General features: G+C 38.2%; 1 protein-coding gene across 1 annotated transcript in view; it reads right to left on the bottom strand.

Moving 5' to 3' along the window:
• The window catches only part of LOC123233687 (zinc finger protein 850-like), a 312,250-nt gene that overhangs the window by 40,766 nt on the left and 249,473 nt on the right, over positions 1-22,011 (bottom strand). The window contains exon 3 of the mRNA XM_044659746.1: positions 3,813-4,568. Coding sequence (XP_044515681.1) covers positions 3,813-4,568 — 756 coding nt within the window. The remainder of the gene's footprint in view (positions 1-3,812; positions 4,569-22,011) is intronic.

Below are 22,011 nucleotides of genomic sequence, written 5' to 3'. Positions count from 1 at the left end.
ATGTTGATCATCCAGCCCTGTTCCCTCAGGCTCGGAATCAGTGCTTACATCTGGACAGGCTAAATACAAGAGAGTAATGACCTCCTAGCTACCTTACTACAGATGAGCCTGATCTGTGATAATTGATGACTAGGCTAAGTGTATCACCATCTGTACTGTGGCTCTGATATCTCTGATGCTGTTCTTGCTATTCACCAGAGAAAACCACTGTGGACTAGATATGCAGCATAAACCAGATCATTAAATCTAGGGCTTGGTTCTCCCAAAGTGGAAAAGCATGGTCTGAGATTTCTATTTTTCAGATTCTTTCCTATTAGATTGCCCTTTTAAGGGGTTGTTGATTTTTTTACCCTCTATCTTTCTAGTTTAGTTTCTGCCCCAGTGCTGCCTATACTAGACTTTTCCCATTATAGAGATAAAAGTGATATATCCTTTTAAGAGGCAAGAGATCTTGTAGAAAACCTTTAGTTCCTTGTCATAACAAGGTATTATAGGACCAATAACTACCAGACTGACTGCCATACAGGATAGATTAAGCCAGAAAACTGACCTGAGAGGTGATTGGCCCATGGCTGATGTGACTTCCTTTTTCACCTGTAGACTTGGTGGTTGTTCTACCAAAGTTTCCACACCATGCCCTGTTGATCAAATATATTTCTATGTAGAGACAAGGTGGAATGCATGTACTTCAGACAAGTGCTTATCCTTGTTGGGTATTTTTCCATGCTATGGCTATTAACCTTTTGTTTACTGATTTATGTTCCCCAAGTGTCTCATTTCATTCCAACCTTGAACTCCAAACACCAGTCTCCTCTATCAATTTTGATGTGCTTAACATGGTTTGAGAGATGTGCTTTCAGAGTCTCCACCCACCTCCCATGTCCCCATGTTGCTTCCATGTGGTTATTCTCCCAAAAACAAGATGTTTAGCACCAGAAATGAGAGCACTTCAAGGCTACCCAATCCTATCTTCCTCAGCTGGTAAATGGGAAAAAAAAAAAAAGGCTCAGGTCAGTATCTCCTTATGTTACTACAGTTAGATTATTCATAGTTTGAAACTTTAATCTATGGTAGGCAGTCACTGGTCTATAGCCATTGTCTATGGAGCTTTGCTTCTTTGATTTCTGACTAAGATTTACTTCCTAAATCCCTAAATTATCCTCTTGCTCCAGATTTCAGATCTTGTGCCTCAAATACCCTTTGGTTGAAGATATCTCCCTGAAAGTTTACTTTGCCATTTGCCCCATAGTCTCTATTCTTCAGTTTAAATGAAATAATCTGTTCAGTTGAATCTTCCTAACTGTAGCATCTTTAGGGCTTAGACTGCCATATATCTCTAGGTCTGGATTTGAATGACGCTCAAAGCATAAAATCAGTTTCTTAGACTTTGTAGACCATCTAGGCTTGTGGCTCAGCAAATCTCTCATTACATTGCATTACAGAAATAGCAAAAAAAAATCTCACTTTTCCAATAATCAGGAAAAATAAAATTTTACACAAATTACAGACTCAAATATAAATACAAACACAAACACAAGGAACACAGAGCAATTAAATCAACATATAATTTTCTCCCCAAGTAACTGGGTAGTGTCTTACAATTCACCATTTCTCATATGGAATCCTCAAAAATTACTGGAAATAAGGAAAAACAGATGTTCTAATTGCAATCCACTATTCCAAGACAGCATGCAGAATTATGGGTTAGATTATGGAAATTGGGGAAGATATACTTATGTGGGAAGGTAAAAGGATCATAGATTAGACCTGAAAGGGGCCTCAGTGATCATCTAGTCTGACACCTTTATTTTAAGGATGAGGACAAAACTTAGCATCATAATGTGACTTGTTTAAGAACACCTTGGTAGTAAGCAGCAGACCAAAGATTTGAACTTCAAATCTAAAGCTCTGCCCAATACCTTACATTGATTTTTTTCATTTTGTGAATTCATTATCAAACTTATGATGGTTACCTTTATATTTCAACACCAAAGAAGGAAAAATTCAGTTCCAGCAAGGGCTGGTTTATCTATTTCAAGGGCAAATGTGCCCTACCTAACATTAAAGTACAATTTGAAGTTATTAGTAATGATGAAATAAATGGTAGATCCAAAATAGAAGAAACATTGTGTTATAAAACAGCAAAATGTTCAACACACTGATCTTTTTAATTCCTATGGTTTCTTCTATTGGAAAATTCACAATAAGATCAGTGTAACAATTAGATATCTGAATTAGTCTCTTAGAAAGCCATTTAATGGCCAAACATTTCTCAAAACCTTTACCAGAAGAGCCTGTAAAAATCCAAAGGAAACTTTCTGAATTTTATGAATGAAGGATTTCCCCCATCTAATTTGCTACAATTCAAAGTAAGTCAGGAATTATGAAGAAGTCAGATATACTTTTGGTATAATATAATCTGATCTATCATTAAACATGTTAACTATGTTGTTGAATTGCCCTGTTGTAGCAATTTATATACTTTATAAAGCTTGATACCATTCAGTTTTACCAGTAAAATCTGGCAATTTGTAGTTTTTGTTCTCATTTCTATAAAAAATTGATCACTAAGATGTTGACAGGAATGTGATTCCTATTGTTTTTACATGAAAAGCAGATGTGACAAGCTGAACTTTTAAGGCATTTCTTCCAGTAACATAACCTGCCATAACCATGAGTACTGCCTTTAAGTATTCATTTCTTTTGTTCTCAAAGGCTATTTTCTTAAAAGCCATCGACACTAGTCAGAGGGCTTGGGTTCATATCCCTCATTTGATGCTTTTTATTTGTGTGACCCTGGGAAACCACTTCCCCTTCCTGGGCCTGTTCCCTCCTCTAGAAAATAAAAGGGTTAAACAGTTACGTAGCACAGTGGATAGAGAACCAGACACGGACATAGGAGGTCCTAGGTTCAAATGTGGCCCTAGACTCTTCCTAGCTGTGTGACCCTGAGCAAGTCACTTAACCCCAATTGCCAACTCTTATTACTCTTTCTGTCTTAGAATTGATTTTAAGACAAAAAGTAAGGGTTTAAGAAACAAACAAAAACAAAAGAAGAGGGTTAGAAGAGGTGACCTTTGAAGTTCCTTCCAGCTCTACATTTATTATTCTATTTCAAAGCTGTTATTTTATCACTATTCCTTTTACCAGCATACAAAACCAATTTTCCAAGCCTCAATAGATTGCTTCATGAAGTGTACTTGTCTAAAGATGATTTTTATTTTAAAAATAAACTGATTTTTGCATCTTTAAAGAAAACGTGGAAATAAGTCCACTCCCTACACCAATACAATTCTAGTGCTAAGGAACAAGCCCTTAACAAACACTTAAAGTCAGTACATCTAATGATCAACTTCCTTAACCCTATAAAGACTCAGACATTATTTTTGGTGTTTCTTCACCAAAAAAATAATTCAAAATGTTAGTAGGAGACCCAAATAAAAAAAAAAATTAGGTAGGAACCCCACCCTCCCCCGCAAACTACCTAGTAAAATGTTTCATAAACTTAGTCAAATTAGTTTTAAATGAATCACTAAGCAAATTGGTTTTAAGAGGAACTGCTATTGGGTGAAATTATGTAGAACCCTTTGTAAAAACTAGGGAATCTATTATAGGAGAAATATTTAGTGGGGAAAGTGATGAGGAAGAAGCAGCATGTTTCTCATTTAAGAACACCAAACAAAATCATTGCTGGTGCTATTATGACCACAGGGTATCTGAATATGAGTTAAGTCCAAAAAACTTGCTAATAAAACTCCTAGGATTATTCTCCACTATGAAGTCTCAGGTGTCTGACCAGGGCTGAACTGTGCCTGAAGGCATTCCCACATTGAATACATTTGTAAGGTTTCTCTCCTGTATGGATTCTTTGATGTCGAGTAAGATGTACATGCAGGCTGAAGACTTTTCCACATTCATTACATTCATAAGGTTTCTCACCAGTATGAGTTCTATAATGTTGGGTAAGGTCTGAACTTCGAATGAAGGCTTTCCCACATTCACTACATTCATAAGGTTTCTCTCCAGTATGAATCCTCTGGTGTTTATTAAGGGATGACCTATCACAAAATGCTTTTCTGCATTCACTGCATTCATAAGGTTTCTCTCCAGTATGAATTCTCTGATGCTGAGTTAGATGTGTACTACATCTAAAGGCTTTCCCACATTCGATACATTTATAGGGCTTTTCTCCAGTATGAATTCTTTCATGTTGAGTACGGTCTGTACTCTGACTAAAAGTTTTCTCACATTCACTACATTTATATGGTTTCTCTCCAGTATGAATTCTCTGATGTTGAGTAAGGTGTCCACGCAGTCTAAAAGCTCTCCCACATTCATTGCATTCATATGGTTTTTCCCCAGTATGAATTCTTTTATGTCGAGTAAGACATATACTTTGGCTGAAAGCTTTTCCACATTCATTACATTTATAAGGTTTCTCTCCAGTATGGATCCTCTGATGTTGTATAAGGAGTGTAGCCTTACTGAAAGCTTTTTCACAGTCACTACATTTATAGGGTTTCTCCCCAGTATGGACTCTCCAATGTTGTGCAAGTAGTGCACTTTTACTGAAAATTTTCCTACATTCAGTACACTCATAAGACTTCGGTACACAGATTTTCTGATGGTTAATTAGGTGTGAATCATATTCAAAAGTTTTTTCATATATATCATATTCATGGTACCTCTCTCTAGTGGGAACATTTTGCTCTGTGACAAGGATTGAGTCAAGATTAAACTGATTATATTCAGGGCCTTTCTTCTCAGGTAAGATGTTATTCTGGGAAATGTTAATTTGCTTTATATATCCCTCATGTATTTCTTGTGGGACCCCAAGCTGTTCTCCAAATATCCAGATTTCATCTTGCTTAGAGTGCCAGGTACTTGCAAATCTTTCAAATTCTACCTTCTGGGATGATTCCTCTTCAAAAAAGACTTGCTCTGCAGTTAACTTCTTGGTTTCTGGTCTAATCTCCAAGTCTGAAAGAAAGTACTATTGATTAGGCCTGAAAAAAAAATTTAGTAAATTCACTAAAGCAAGAAAAGAAAATGAATATTATAATAATAATAAATACAATGCTCTGCCAACTTTCAAATAATGGACTTGGAATCCGGGGAAAAGATGGAAAAGGAGATAAAGGGACAGTGATTAAGGGATAACTTTTCGTCTTCTGAGGTTCATTCAATTTATATTAATTACCCAATGAAAATTTAAACTCTTGGACATTCTCCTTTTTTTAATTTATATTTTTTTAATTTTAATTTTTAAAAAACCCTTACCTTCCATCTTAGAATCAATACTGTGTATTGGTTCCAGGACAGAAGTGTGGTAAGAGCTAGGCAATGGGGGTTAAGTGACTTGCTCAGGGTCACACAACTAGGAAATGTCTGAGGCCAGATTTGAACCTAGGACCCCCATCTCTAAGCCTGGCTCTCAATCCACTGAGCTACCCAGCTGCCCCACCTCCTTTTTTCCAAATACTTTAGCAACTGGCTCAAAGTCTCTCTTCCACAACTCCTACCTTGAATCTAGGGGATTTCAACCTACATACTGATACTCCCTCAGGCACTCTAACTTTCCAGTTCCTAAATTTGCTAATTTTCCATGATAAATTCCTTCACTTCAATTCAGCTACACAGAGATGGTCATACCCTTTATCTTGTTAATACCCACAAGTGTTCTGTACTCTGGAAACTTCTTTATCTGATCATAATCTTTTATCATGCCATATTTCTTTCTGCCTCATGACCCCAAATCCTAGCCTTCATCCTTGCTCTGACTTCCTATCCTTCATGTTCTTTCCTAGGTCAGCACCCCTGCACAGGTTACACTCTTCTCCCTTCTCCATAATGATCCTTTGGTGAACCAGTTCGACTATACAGTATAATCTTTTCTTGAGTCCCTTGCTTTCTTATCACCAATCTTTTCCTGCCGTGCCTCAGCTTTGGATTACTTCTGTTATCCTGCTTTTATTCCTATTCATGTGCAGCTGAATTACACTGGAGAAAATCATGAAACTGTGTTTGACTAGGTCCAACACAAATTTATGTTTTATAATTTGAACTGGGCCTCCCTGAAGCTAGGAAGCCTTGAGATGTCCTTAAATCAATTTTTTTTCCACTCACTAGAGTAACTTTTCCAAATCTTTTCATTCTTCCTCAAACCTTATGTAATTCTATTGATCCCAATCTATGAACTGAGAAACCTGCTATGTTTTATGAAAAAACAGGCCCTTTGTCAAAAAACTCTCTTAATCTCTCTTCTTCATTTCATGTCACTCACCACTATCTCCTCTTTGGTTTGTAAATGTTTGGTTTTTAAACTCCTTTATTACCTGGACCTCCCCAATCTTTCTAGATTTTTACACCTTACTCTCTTTCACATACTGTGATCCAGTGATAGCAGCCTTCCTGCTCTTATCTAATATGTCCTATCTCCCAACTATGTGCATTTTCATTGCCTGTCCCCCATGCCTGGTATTCTCTCTCCAGAATCTACCTTCTGGTTTCCTAGACTTCCTTTAAGTCTTAGCTAACATCTCTTTCTGCAAGAAACTTTTCCCAGTCTCCTTTAGGCAAGAACCTTCCTCTGAGATCATCTCCAATTTATCCTTTATGTATCTTATTCCTACATAGTTATTTGCATGTTTGCTCCTCATTTTAATTGTGAGTTCTTTGAGGGTGAAGATTATTTTAAATTTTCTTTGATTCCCTAGCACTTAGTACAATGCCTGCCACACTGGAGGTATTTAATAAATGCTTACTGATTACAAATATTGGGATAATCAAAATACATTTTTTGAGGGGAAGGAAGTGTTAGTTTTGCCCCAAGGAAGCCTTTGGACCTATTTTAACTAGGACATTTCTTACCTGATTTATGGCAATCCTTCTTCTAAAAACAATCACTTGTGAACTACCTATGAACTGTTACTCCAAGTTGTACTTTACTAGGGGTCACTATCTTCATGGAATCTTGAGAAAGTTTAGGGTACTGGACATCTTTTCTAAAGCACTCCTCTTCTTCCTAGAGCCCAAAATGCTAGGGCACAGACACCTGCAGTCCTTCTTACTCAATCAAGGAAACTTTGTGTAACTGAAGAAGAGACCTCATGGAAGCACAAAGTCCCAAATGCCAAAGTTCTAAATTCTACTGATGGGGAAGCATTAACTACAAATCGTTTATCAGTCTAGATTAGACTTTTTAAGTCTTCATTCTCTTTGATTTCTCTTCTAGCTTTTTTGACATTACTAACTTTCACTTTCTACTGAAGTCTTTCTTCTTCCTCAGGTTCAGAGGCCCTACATAATCCTACATAATTCTTTCTCTTTCTTATCTTTTCTATTTGTTAGAATGGACATTCTACTCTTTGGCTCTCTTCTCTCTCTCTCTCTCTCTCTCTCTCTCTCTCTAAGCTCTTTCCTTTGGCAATTTAATTTATTTCCACTACTTTAACTCCAATTTATGCTCTCATATCTCTGTCTCCCATTCTGATCTCTCCTCTGAGTTCAAGACTCACACTTTCAATTTCCTATAGGATCCCCCTATATGGATGTTCCATCAGAACCTCAAAATGAACACATCCAAAAACTGAACTCATCTATCATGCTTCTAAATTACTTTTCCTAACTTGATTACTTCTGATCTTCTCAAATGCTAATCCTCTCCTCCACAACTACTTTTTTTTTTTAAACCCTTGTACTTCGGTGTATTGTCTCATAAGTGGAAGATTGGTAAGGGTGGGCAATGGGGGTCAAGTGACTTGCCCAGGGTCACACAGCTGGGAAGTGGCTGAGGCCAGGTTTGAACCTAGGACCTCCTGTCTCTAGGCCTGACTCTCACTCCACTGAGCTACCCAGCTGCCCTCCACAACTACTTTTTATTAATTTTTCTACATCCTGTATATATACATATATATGCTTATATATTCACATATGCTGTCTCCCCTAATAGAATATAAACTCCTTGAAAGTAAAGATCATACAATTTTGTTTTCTTTGTATTCCCAGAGCTTGACCTCTATGAATTCTAAAATCCCTTTCAGTTCTAAGATTACTTCAACATATAGAATCAAATAAGGGAGTTTATGTCAAATGACTTCAATTTTATCCACATGCCTAGATGGCTTCAAAGAGCATTTAAAAAGCTAGACTATAATCTCTTCTATTACTTACAATGACTTATTAGCTTTGGTCTTTCTCACTTACCTGGGAAGGCATCTCTTGTGATTTCTCCATCTACAATCCAAGGTTCTTCTCCTTGTTCCAACTGGGATATCAAATTTGGCTTATAAACTTGATGTCCTGCTCATAGAGAAAAACAAAGAACTTGGATGTCTGTGCTAAAGGGAAAAGTCACTCCTGCATTAAGTTCTATCTTCTTGTACCTTGGGGTTACTGAAGGATAAAAATAAAGCTATCTATTTTATACTCTGAAAAAGTAAATTTCCACAGAGAAAGAGGGAACAAAAATATCCTGTTTTTGTGCCCAAAGTGAATTGGGAATTTCTGATCATTCCACCCTAAGTCCCTAAACAGACAACTGTTTTAGACTGAGAAGTTTTATACTATTTAATGACAGAGGAAACAAAATAATCCTAAATCGCACAGGAAAACCACACTTACCAACTGAGACCAGGTTTCTATAGTTCTCCAGCATTACATCCTTATAGAGATATCTCTGATCAGGGTCTAGTTGCCCCCACTCTTCCTGGGTGAAGTCCACAGCTACATCCTTGAACGTCAATGATTCCTGAAATGCCAAACACATTTCTGCTCAATCTGGCACCAATTTATTGACATGGCTTTGGAGAGAGTTGCTAGAGTCAGAAAAGGTAAGCAGGACTGAATGTTGTGAAAATTTTCAGAGATATCTGTATTCCAAGTAAATTACTTAATGACTTCATATTATGTGAATAGGACCATTCCTGACTGAATAAGCGGTTCAAAAAAATACACTGTCACTGTCCTTGGTGAGGATATAGTTTTGCCAGAGAGGAAAAGAGACACAGCACAATTGGAGTGTGACAAAGTTTTAAGTTATAAAAGTATAGAAAGCCAGTGCACATGAATAAGTAAAGTAAGTCCAGAGTAGAAGGGGAGCTGCCAAGATTAAGAAAGCAAGTGAAGACTTCATTGAATTATAAAACCTCAGTGTATCTCACAAACCTCTTATCCAACAGATGAATACTTATGCTTTATAACCTTTCTGAGCTATTGATCCTGTGAAAAAATTTAATCTCAGTTTGAATACCTTAAAGGAATCACTTTCATAAAGGTGCCCAATCCATTTTCACTCACAAGTGTTCAGGTCTTCCTACTTCTATTGAGTGACCTACCACCTGCTCCTTTACAATTCCTATATACTCTTCCTAATTCTTCCATCTGAAACAAAAAGAATCAATCATATTCAGTTTATGAACTATTTGAAGGTCACATGACATTTCTAATTCTTTTTTTCTTCTAGGCTAAATACCATTCAGACAGTCATTTCTCATATCACATCTCTTTGCTTTTCTTTTGTCTGTCAATAACTCTATCAAAATGTGGCACATAAAATTTAATACCCCACTATAATAGCATAGTCAATCCATAATAAAGTAAATCTTTCATCTCTCTTATTTTGTAAACTATTTGTCCTAGTAAGAAAGCCTGATGCTGCAATTGCTTTTTGGAGGAGGAAGGTGGCAATATATTACCTTAAAAGAAGCTTGCAGTTGACTAACAGCCAGTTAGGATAGCCCCTTGGGCAATATAATATTGGTGATAACCAATGTATCCATAAAGTATGGCATGTATTTTTTTGTTTTCATGAACACGTTTTCAAGGCTCTCCAAGAATCTACATTAGCAGTAGTTTCCTTGATCAAAGAATCTCTTGGGTAGAGCCCAAAGAATACCAGGATTTCCAAGATATCTTCAGTTAGAAGGATACTTTATGAGGGCAGGCATATTAATAAATGGGTGAACCACAATGTTTCAAAAGACCATTCATATGTTGACATGGCTCCAAGAGAACTTCTCACTGCCAGTTTCTCTGAATCAATGCTGTCTGCCTTTCTAGAAACAAGTAAGATAGAGTGTATTGCCTGCACAGAAATTATTCAGTGAAGGACTGTGAGGGAGAGATTATCAACCCTGTTTATGAGTATCAATCTTGCAATGCTATGTGAGTGGTAGACTGCTTGTTCTACTGGAGACCATTCTTCTGGCAGATGGCATTTTAACATTACACAGGGGATATATATAATCTGGGGTCCTCACAGTATGTGGAAAAAAGCACAAAAAATTCCATCTTTTATTTTTTTTAAACATGACACTGCAATGCTGTCATGGGGGCCTCAAGGCCACACCATGATACCTTATTTGTAGGTCACCTGAGCTATCATGGTTGAAAATTTTAATCCATAGCATTCCTGGTGGCTGGAATGGGATCAGGAAGTTATAGGAGTGGATATCTGCACTAGGACACCAAAAGGCCCTTGTGAAGATCCTGGATACTCCTGGCAGACTCAGAACCTACCCTCAAAGGTCTAATATTACAAAGAGCTAGACTTCAAATGAATTTACTACTCTTTCAGCTAAATATATAGTGGTAACACCAAATTTGTGGTGGTCAATTATTTCTCTCCATTGCACCACAAGAAACTGAATCTGCTGTCCACTTTAGAGAAAGCCTATATTTTTTTGAAGGATGAGGTACAGGCTACATTGCAAATAATATAAAACCAAGAACCATGATTCATAAACAAATTTAGGAGATGCTTATGGAAAAAGGGTTGGGGTATAGTTCTTACTTGTGATAATGTATTGTTCATAAGCTAATGGATAGGTGGAAAGAGAATATCAGGACATCTGGAAATTCCAGCAAGGCTACATTCTATACAATTGCAGCATGTCTAACTACATTCTTTACTCTATGTGAGTATTCCAAGAAGTGTGGGGCACTCAGGCTTTATTCCTCACCTCTTTTTGGTGAATGTGTCTGAGAACTATTAAAGAAATGCACAGACTAGCTAAGAAAAGCATCAATGACCTAGCACTCAACAGTATAAAAAGGCTTTCTGATACAGCTAAAGGAATGAACCAGGTGACTAGTACAGAGCCAAAGCTTAGTCTGGCTATAATACATATTTATTCTGACTTATTCTCTCTCCTTCTGGAAGAGGGAGACAACTCTATCATGCCTGGGCCGGGATAAATAATTAATGCTTACACAGGTCCTCCATGCAAAGAATATTGGGTAGACACTACTCTACTATTTTCATTGGGGCCAGTTTTATTCACCCAGGTTTTAACTTTGTGAGAATCCTCAATAGAATACTGAGGACAAAGCATCATCTGTATAACTCTCTCCAGTTCTTCCACTCCACTCATAAACCTTAACCACATATATATTTTTTGCTTATATTGTTACTTCCAGACTACTGCTCTAATTCCCCTCTTTTGAAGTTCATAAATGTTTGTCACTTTCTCCCTCAACCATTTCGAATTCATTTATTGATCTCTAGGCAAGTCACCAACCTTCTTCAATGACTTCAAGTGCCTGGCTCAATCTTCCTTTCGATTCCATCCCTTGCCATCACAATTATCAATAACCTCAGCAGCCATGTTGATGACCTTCCTATGACTTAGAACTTTTAATTCTTGGACCTTCTCCACTCAAATTCTATTTCTCAACTTAATTTTAGCTACCCACCAAACTTGGTTATACTTTAAACCTTATTCCTCAGAAGTACCCAGTTGTGAAGTGACCTCACCATTTTGGAAAATAATTTTTAAATGTACAAGATGACATACAAAAAGTTCATTCTTTTTGCTTTAGTGAACCTATCACTGGGTTAATAACTCCAAGGAAATTACTGACAGCAAGGAAAGGCACATTTATAAAAAATACTCATAGAAGCAAAATTTGAAATAGCAAAAGGGTGAAAACAACTAGGGAATGGCTAAACAAAATGAATTATAGGAATAAAATGGTATATTATTATAAGGAATATGTGAAGTACTCAAAGAAATATGAGAATATACACATTTCTCAGAGCCAAAGATTCTGCAATGACTACAGCTAGGTAAATAAAGACAACATTAAAACAACAAAAAACTTCAGTTGGTCAAATAAAAGTAACAATGTTGGTTTTAACCATAAAAGTATAAAGTTATATGTAGTATGGGTAACAATGACTCTTTTAAGCAACTTTTCTGGTGGCCAGTTTGTGTGTTTTGGGGGTTTTGCTTTCTGTGTTCGAAAAAAAGCACCCAACTTCCAAGATCTTGAAACCCACAATTTTCTTCCAGGTCTATTAACTCTCTCCTTCAGAACCTATTCTGTCTTCAAAATGACCCTAGGTCAGTGATGGGCAAACTATTCCCTGTGGGCCAGATCCAGGCTGTAGTTTGCCTAGGTCCATTACTTCTCCCTATTCTCTTATTTCTTTACCATGTCACATTTAACACTTTTCACTAGGCATAGGAAATATGGAGTAAGCTTAGCTAATACAATTCAAACAGTTGTGCAGAACTAGGGTAGATATAAAAAAATTTCATTATTATTTACTTCCTCAATTCTGGTGCATTCTATGTACTGGTAGACAAGGGGTTGACAAACCAACAGTTGGCTCATGGGACAAATCTGACCTGTTATTTGTTTTTGTATGGTCTGTGAACGAAGAATAAATTTTCATTTTATCTAAAAACATTTTTTTGTCTTTAAAAATAAATTTTTAAAAATCTACATTCTTAGTTCACAGACCATAGAACACTGAAGCTATACAACTTTTCTACCTCAATCAGCCACAACCTCTTCCTCAATTTTTCACCACCATATATTGACTGGATTATCCAATGTACACCAGGTGCTTTCCTCTTATTTGGTTCTTAAATACCTTTAAAGTAGTGATAGTTCTTTTTGTGGCTACACCAGTCATCTGTCTGTCAAAAGCTTAGTACTTTCAAGAGAATCTTAAGGAATGTAAATGCAGTGCAAAATGCCACCTGGGCAGTCTTGGGTCTCTGTACTCTTCAATGCTCTTTCCCCATTATATTGACATGTTCCTACTCTTAAGATTTATCCTCCTTCCTTCTGGGAGGCAGGAAAGGAACCCATTTCTGGCATGCTGAGGGTAGAAGTGGAAAATGCCTAGTAGCTATGGAGATCTTCCTTAGCACACTAGGCTAAGTTGGTTTACTATTTCCTGATAAAACTAAGCAGTAGGTCCGCATAAGAAAAACCATCTATGGCTTATTTCAGTGCTTTGCTGTCTAACACAGTTTCAACATTCTTCCCTATTCACTTGGAGAGTTGAGATATGTGAAAGACTTCTCCAATTACTCTTTTTTGTATCAACCCATCAATAAACAATTAAGTGCCTACTATGTGCCAGATATTAGAATACAAGTACAAAAATAAAACAGTCCCTGCCCTCAATGAGCTTACAATCTACTGAAGGAAGCACAGGTACACATATAAGAAGATGCAAAATATATATAAAACAAATTATTTTGGCAGGGAAGGAAGGAAGGCATTCTCAGGGTTTTGCCAAGAAGGGTGTCTTTTGGCTTTTGCATCCTCTTCTCCCCTAGGGTTTCTCCATCTAGGTGATTTAAAAGGTTTGTCTACAAGAGTTTTTCCTTATCTTTGTATGCAAGATCTCTTTGTTTTTGGTCAACTATGTGGGTCAGCTCTATCCCACCTCAGAATCTACTACAGGTCTTAGCACCTTGCATCTCCTATTCCCAGGTAAATGAATTAGATTTACTACAGCCTTCTTCTCTAGTCAGACTTCAGACTCCCACTTCTAGGGCTCTGAGTTCTGATTAATGAAATTTTTCATCTTATTCAGCCCAGTTCCTGGCCCACTAGACACTTTCCAATCATTCCCAAGCCAAGCCACTAGCATTTCACCCTCCTGTCCTCTCATCTCCTTTTTCACATCTACCTCCCCTTAATGTGAGGTCTTTCCTTACTAGAATATAAATTCCTTGAGGGCAGGGACTTTCTAGCTTGATTGTTTTTTTAGCCTTAGCATTTAACACAGTCTGGCTCTGGTAGATGCTTTTTTCATTCATTCATTTACTTATGCAACTATCCTAGAATATGGGAGTGGTCAGAGATTCACCTTTTTCAGTCCAATCTAGGTTTTTAATCTCTCAGTAAGGTGAAGGCAATACTACCATCCAGGAAACATGGGCCCAAATATATACAGTACAGTTGTACATAGGGAACTGAGGTCATGGATTTACACCTACTAATTCAGGCTCCATTCTTGCTTTTTCATGTTTTTCTCCCCTTTCTTATTTGGAATCCAGAAATGACCATATGGCCAGACTAGATGATCTGGGGCTCTACATCAGAAGCACAGATAATTCAATTTGAATGACATGTTTTAATCATCTATTACGTACAAGGTGCCATACTAGATGCTGCTATTACAAAGACGAAAAATGGGCCTTACAATGGAGAGCATATAAGCTAATAATGGTGATATGATACATACACTCAGTTTCTTCATCTGAAAAATGGATTATATATGGCTTCTGAAGTTTCTTCCAGCTCTAGAGCTATATAATCCTATAACACAGAACATAATCAAATACCAAGAAGAATCAAAGGCCTCTAAGAAAATTTTAGGAGAGAAAGTTCACTTTTTACTGTGTATATTTGGAAAGAAGAGATGGTATCTGAGGTACATCTAGAAAAAGATTTCAATAGGCAAAGATTGGGTAAGGAGTGTTTTCAAGCTATACACGGTGGTCTCTATGGATGCAAAAAAGGTAAAAGAGTATAAAATGAAATCAGGTAATACCTAATAGCAGGAAAGTTATACAGATCTAGGATTGGTAAGATTATTTCTGCAACTGCATGAGATAGATTGTTTAGAGAATAATCAGAGGCCATTTAGTCCAACCTGTACTTGAACAAGAATTTCTTCTACTGCACTAAAGCTTGAGGAATTCAAGTGAGAAGGAACATATTTCCTTTGAAGGAAATTAAGTCCACCTTTGGAGTACTTTAATAAGCAGCAAACAGAGGATTGGAACTTGTTGAGTTCTGCACAATGGAGATGAGCATCAGGGACTTGACCCAGATCTAGCAGGCGTCTAAATCTACTTGTCACTGTTAGTGCAAAGTCCAATACTTGAGGGTTTTGCTGAGGTGTATGAAACTAAGGAAGAAGAGTTAGGTTTCAATAATCTTTGACTCAGCTATGGTGGTCTGGTTTTCCCTCTTTCCTTTGTCAAATTTAGTGTGGGACCCTGACTGCTGTAAATTCTAGGAGAACACTCAGGAGTTCATGTATTATACTTTGAGTTTACCTGGAGTCTTGGGAAAATAGAAGGGGTTTCTAGAAATTAACCAAATGGGAACATAAAGGAAGATCTATTCACTTGGCCAACAAATGTGTAAGACAAAACATCACTCTTATTTTAAATGTGGGGAACTAAACCACTGCTTCAGTATTGTGGGCAGTACCCAAGCATTAGTTTATATAACAAACATTTGTGAAGTATCTATCATATACCAGGGGCTTCTAGTACATAAGGCATACTGGGGACAAGAAGACAAAAACAAAACAGATTTAGACCTCAAGAAACTTATATTCTATTGGGGATATATATACAGAAAAGCATATAGAAACTATGGGGCAGTTAGGTGGCTCAGTGGATTGAGCCAGGCTTATAGAAATGGGAGGTGCTGGGTTCAAATCTCACCCCAGACATGTCCTAGCTGTTTGACCTGGGCAAGCCACTTAACTCTAATTGCCTAGCCCTTTGGGTTCTTCTGCCTTGAAACCAATACTTGGTATTGATTCCAAAATGGAAGGTAAGGGTTTAAAAAAGAAAAAGAAACTATATACAAAGTTTAGCTGAGTCAAAGGAATGGTCATTTGATTGGCTTAGTAGCATAGGAATATGCCTCTTTTCACCACTGTGAAAGAAATTCTGGCTCAGAGTTCTTGCCACGAGTGTGGTAAGAAGAGGACAGTGCCTCTACCACACCAACTGTTCTATCAAACTTGGGTTATAAACTTCAGGCTTGAGAAGTTCAATCTTTCCTGATGCAGTTGGCAGCTGTACATAATCATTAGACCCCCCCTGGATAATTTTTATCATGACATCTAGAAGCAAGACTTTTTACAACATCACAAGACCTGGTCCAATCATGGTAGGAGATCTGAGAGACTGAAAACTACATTCAGTAGATGTTCCTTTGCTGGAAAATCAAATTTGGTCTAGTTAGACCACTCATACTTATCAGATACCAAGCCTTTGCTGGGTTCTTAAAAAGAATTAGTCAGAGCCCTTTATGATTGTGGATGGCTGAATCAAGTAACATATAAGTCTTGAAAAAGTCACTCTGTGTTCCACATCTCTTACCTTAAACCTGCATATCCTTTAGAATTGTCACAATAGCAGGAGCGACCAGTCTCCATTCATGTTGGGTCACAGGAAGAATCTGAGTTAAGGGAGATCCTAGACTAAAAATGACAGAGAGGATACTGGTATTATCTGACAGTGTGGAAAGACTCAAGGACCAGATATGGTGATAGCTTGTTGACTTACATGTTTTGATGCTAGTTAAGCGCTTTCACTAAGAATACCCCAAAAGACTGTAACCTCCTTTCTCTGTCTGTGAGTGAGGAAGTTGTTAGAGCAGGGAATAGGTTAGATCCTGAAGTAGAGGAGCTCAGCTAGAGTTGTGTATTAGAGATGGTTCTCATTGCAAAAGTACTAAGTATAAGGCACTGGAGCTTAGTTAGCATCATGGACTCCGCACACATCCAAAAAGTTCTTTTAGCCAGCTTTACACTGTTGTCAGTGTTGGTATACACTGGGAAGAATGACACACCCTTTTGAGAGCTTCAGTACAGATCCTGAGAGTTCTATATGGAAGTCAGGACAAAGAGTATAATCCAGAGTTCACTTTTCTAGTACTTGGGGAAGGCTGCAGAGGAGTAGGCATTTTCACAACAGACCAAAAATAACACTTGTCTTTGGTTACGGTCAAGGCTGAGTCCCCCAGTTTTCTTTTGGCCTAACCACCACCACCCTGTTATGTGACTAGGGGAAATAAGAGATAGTATCTAAGTGCCTTTGAGGATCCTGAGTATGGCTTACCTATTCATTTTAAAATTCTGGCAGAGAGCTACCCCATGGACCAATCTATATGCTATATAGGTAATTCAATTAAATTATGCACTAAATCCCAGGCACTGGGATATAAAAATAAAAATATTATCTGTCCTCAAAAAGCCTCTGAAGAGTAATAAACACAAACAAAAAGTGAAGTTAGGAAAAGCTTTATAGAGAAGCTAGAAGCTAGCAGCTGAGCTCAGTGTTGAAAAAAGATAAGCAGCTTATATTGAATTAGGATATGTACTGCTGAGCTCAGGGAATAGAGTAGAGCAGTTTGGATAATGTTGGAAAGGCAGTCTGGATGTAGACTGGAAGCTTTTAAGGGCCAGGCTGAGGAGCTCATATTAAATCTTAGAAGGTACAGAAATTCACCAAAAGATTTTTAGCAGAGGAGTGGCATGGTTAGAACTGTACTTTAAGGAATGCTACCTACCTTCAGAGAAAGAACTGTTAGAATTGAATTGCAGATCAAACCATACTACTTTTCCCATTACTTTATTTATGCTATTTGGTTTTATGTGAGTATTCTCTTTCCATGGTGACAAATATGGAAATGTTTTGCATGTTAATACATGCATAACCCAGATCAAATTGCTTACCATCTCCAAGAGAGGGGAGGGAAGGCAGAGAGGGAGACAATTTGGATGTTATAATTTGGGGAGAGGTATGTTGAAAATTGTTATTACATGCAATTGGGGAAAATATCTTTGAATAAAGAAAAAACTCTGTGATTTAAGAAGACTTTGGCAGCTATAGAGGGATGGTTAAGAGAGGGGAGAGACTGAAAGAAGGAAGACTAATTAGTAGGCCACTGCAGGAATCCATGAGAGAGGTTATGTGGGCCTGAATCTGAATGTTATCCAGGTGAGTGGAGAAAACAATGCAAGCAACAAGACTTGGGAACTGATTGGTTATGAGAGATGAAGACGATTATGAAGTTGATAGCCTAGGCACCTGGAAAAAGAGTTCCCTTAACGAAAATAAGAGGTTTGGAGGAATGATGGATTCATTGGGTAAGAAATAAATTTCATTTTGGACATACTGAATTTGAGATGCCTCCACAACTATCCATGGAGATTGGGAGTTGATGGTGGAAGGTAGTTCAGGAAGAGCTGGAGAAAGAGACTAAGGTTGGACATATAGATTTGGGAATCATCTATGTAGAAGTGGTATTTATATACTCATGGGAGCAAATAATATCTCTAAAAAAATAATTTTGATTATATTAAATTAAAAAGGTTTTGTACAAACAAAAACAATGCAACCAAAATCAGAAGGGAAATAACAAACTGGGAAAAAATCTTTATAACAAAAAATTCTGACAGAGGTCTAATTACTCAAATATACAAGGAACTAAATCAATTGTATAAAAAAATTGTCATTCCCCAATTGATAAATGAGCAAAGGACACGAATAGGCAATTTTCAGATAAAGAAATCAAAACTATCAATAAGCATGTGAGAAAGTGTTCTAAATCTCTAATAATTAGAGAAATGCAAATCAAAACAACGCTGAGGTATCACCACACACCTAGCAGTTTGGCTAAAATGATAGCAGGGGAAAGTAATGAATGTTGGAAGGGATGTGGCCAAATTGGAACATTTATGCACTGCTGGTGGAGTTGTGAACTGATCCAACCATTCTGGATGGCAATTTGGAATTACGCTCAAAGGGCTATAAAAGATTGCCTGCCCTTTGATCCAGCCATACCATTGCTGGGTTTCTACCTCAAAGAGATCATAGATAAACAGACTTGTACTAAAATATTTATAGCCACACTTTTTGTGGTAGCAAAAAACTGGAAAATGAGGGTATGCCCTTCAATTGGGGAATGGCTGAACAAATTGTGGTATATGTTGGTGATGGAATACTATTGTGCTCAAAGGAATAATAAACTGGAGGAATTCCATGTGAACTGGAATGACCTCCAGGAACTGATGCAGAGCGAAAGGAGCAGAGCCAGAAGAACATTGTACACAGAGAGCAATACACTGTGGTAAAATAGAACGTAATGGACTTCTGTACTAGCAGCAATGCAATGACCCAGGACAATTCTGAGGGATTTATGGAAAAGAACGCTACCTACATTCAGAGGAAGAACTATAGGAGTGGAAACACAGAAGAAAAACAATTGCTTGAACACATGGGTTGATGAGGACATGATTGGGGATGTAGACCCGAAAGGACCACACCAATGCAATTATCAATAATATGTAAATAAGTCTTGATTGATGACACATGTTAAAACCAGTGGAAATGTGCATCGGCTATGGAGTGGGGAGAGTTTGAGGGGGTGAAGGGGAAAGTAAAAACATGAATCATGTAACCATGGAAAAATTTTCTAAAAATAAAAAAATTTTTAAAAATTTAAAAAACAAACAAACATAAAAGAGTGCCTAAAGAGAGCAAAAAGCGAAGGGCAAGGTCCTAAAAAAGGGTCACACTAAGAGGGCAGGAGGTAAATAATAATCAAGCAAAGGAGTCTACAGAGGAGCAGTTTGGCAGCCACGAGAACTAGGACAGAATGGTGTTCCAGGAAGTTTGTGTACTGAGAAGAAGCAAATGGATTTAGCAGTTAAGAGATTTGGGGGTACGGATTACTGAGGAAAGAGGTAACAGGAGTTCTTGGAAGTCAGTAATTACATAGGTGCCTCTGACAAGTTCTATGGCAAGTATTTTGGGTGGGGTCAGATAGAAAGTACCAGATGGCCAGAGCCAACCTGTGAGGTTAATCCTAAACAATCCCAAATTTTAGAACAGGTAAAAGCTAACCAGAGTACTTCACTAACTCCCCTTACAATAAACTCATGTAGCCAGTAAGGAGGCTGGTGGCACCTGATGACTTACAGTATATCAGGGAGTTGAGCAAAACTGTCACAACAATCACTGATGCCTTCCTGACTTTTTCAATGTGGTGGTCCCCCAAGCTCCACATGAATGGAAAGGAATAGTCTATTTTACTGGCTTTTGCCTATTTCTGTGACTGACTAGTCAGGAACAGTTTATATTTACCTAGAAAGAACTTCCAAATCGTTCCCTGCAGCTACTACCTCAACTTTTCCTCTTAGAGTTAGTCTGATAGAGACCCAAAAGAGACACCACTTCCTAAGGACAATTACATCCACTATTACATCAATGACATACTGCCCCTGTTCAATCAAGTTTGGGGAAATACAGTAGATAAGGAGAAGCTAGATGAGCCTACGTGCAGTCTAGAACAAGCTATTAATATTTTCTAACACAGCAGGCATTGGCAATAGGTCACAGTGGTAGCAGAAGTTTGAAAAGAGTGGGCAGCCACAAGCACCGAAGCCCAGAAGCAGGCACAGTTTCAAAGGGTCCAGCAGTAGCAGCAGCAATGCAGGTGCACACAGTGGAAAGTATCACAGCAACATGAGCTGATAGTATTATTGGCAATGTTCATGTACAGGAAGCAATATATGAGAGGCAAAGGCAGCTGAGTGGCTCAGTGGATTGAGAGCCAGGCCTAGAGACTGGAGGTCCTAGGTTCAAGTCCGGCCTCGGACACTCCCAGCTGTGTGACCTTGGGCAAGTCACTTGACCCCTACTGCCCACCCTTACCACTCCTGGGCCAAGGACGGTCCCTAGCCCGGATGAAAAAAGGAGGAGGGTTGGGCGTGGGGCTAGCAACCCCACCCTGTAAAAACTACATCTGCTAAAGAAACTGCAACCTAAAGTAGGGGCAGCTGGGCTAGCTCAGTGGATCGAGAGCCAGGCCTAGAGATGAAAGGTCCTAGGTTCAAGTCCGGGCTCAGACACTTCCCAGCTGGGTGACCCTGAGCGACTGTGTGTCCCATTGCCTATTGGTTGTGGCCCTATGCTCCTAGAATGGAGTCCCAGGATAAAAAAAAAAAAAAAAAAAAAGCCTCTCTAGTTCTAGCCCTGACTGCCTCCTCTTCTAATTACCCATCCTGCCCATGAGGGCTTGACTCCTGAGGATCTACATTTTTCCTGGTTTACCAACAATTCTACTCACTACAAGAAGGGTATACACAAAAGGACCTCAGTAGCCATCAATCAATCCAGGAAGAGATGATGCTGTGAGGGACAGTGGTCTTATCAAGTCCTCCCAGTGGGATGAGATACAACTAGCATGTGAGAGACCCTTCAGGATGGAGCTGATAAGGCATTCAGCTGTACTGATCACTGGGAAATGGTAATAGGTCTGAAACCAGGAGGGAACAAGCCTGGTTAATTAAAAGCATTGGAGGAATTCTGCCAATGTCTCTTCCTCATAAGACTTATCTTTTAGGCATGTTCAGCATCCATCAGAATCATCAAATGTTTTATGCTGAACTAATTAATAAGGTCAAAAACCTTGGCAAAGTCAGAGACGGTAAAGGTTGAGAAGGTGAATCCATAACCAATCTGGAAATGGAAGAAATGATATGTGGTAAGTGTAGGATTGTATGATCCTTATAAGGATAAGGAAGCAATGTCTGCCCAAATAGCTTCATCATGTTGACCCTAAATACTGAGATAGGATCTCCCATCTCCCAGATGTCAGATCCATGACAAATTAGCACCATACTACGAAGGTAGATGGCTTCCTCCAGAAACTTCTTAGACTTGGCTTCTAAGACTTACTATAGATAATGATGGACTGCTTTTGGACATAATTCTGGTAGACAACTGGTCCTTTCTTATTCCCTCCCTAGAAGAGAGTAGCAAGGGATCTCTTCCACTGACTAAGGGGCTTCATATACTCTGAAGAAAGAGCTTGGATCACTTGCAATTAATGGCTTTCTTTTCCAAGGCAACTAGGTGGCACAGTGGATAGAAGGCTGGGCCTAGAGTCAAGAAGACCTGATTTCAAATCTTCAGACAATTATAACTGTTTGACCCTGGACAAGTCACT

The sequence above is a fragment of the Gracilinanus agilis genome, chromosome 2 (assembly GCF_016433145.1).
Source record: "Gracilinanus agilis isolate LMUSP501 chromosome 2, AgileGrace, whole genome shotgun sequence".
NCBI lineage: Eukaryota > Metazoa > Chordata > Mammalia > Didelphimorphia > Didelphidae > Gracilinanus > Gracilinanus agilis.
This window is presented reverse-complemented; position numbering and strand designations above follow the sequence as displayed.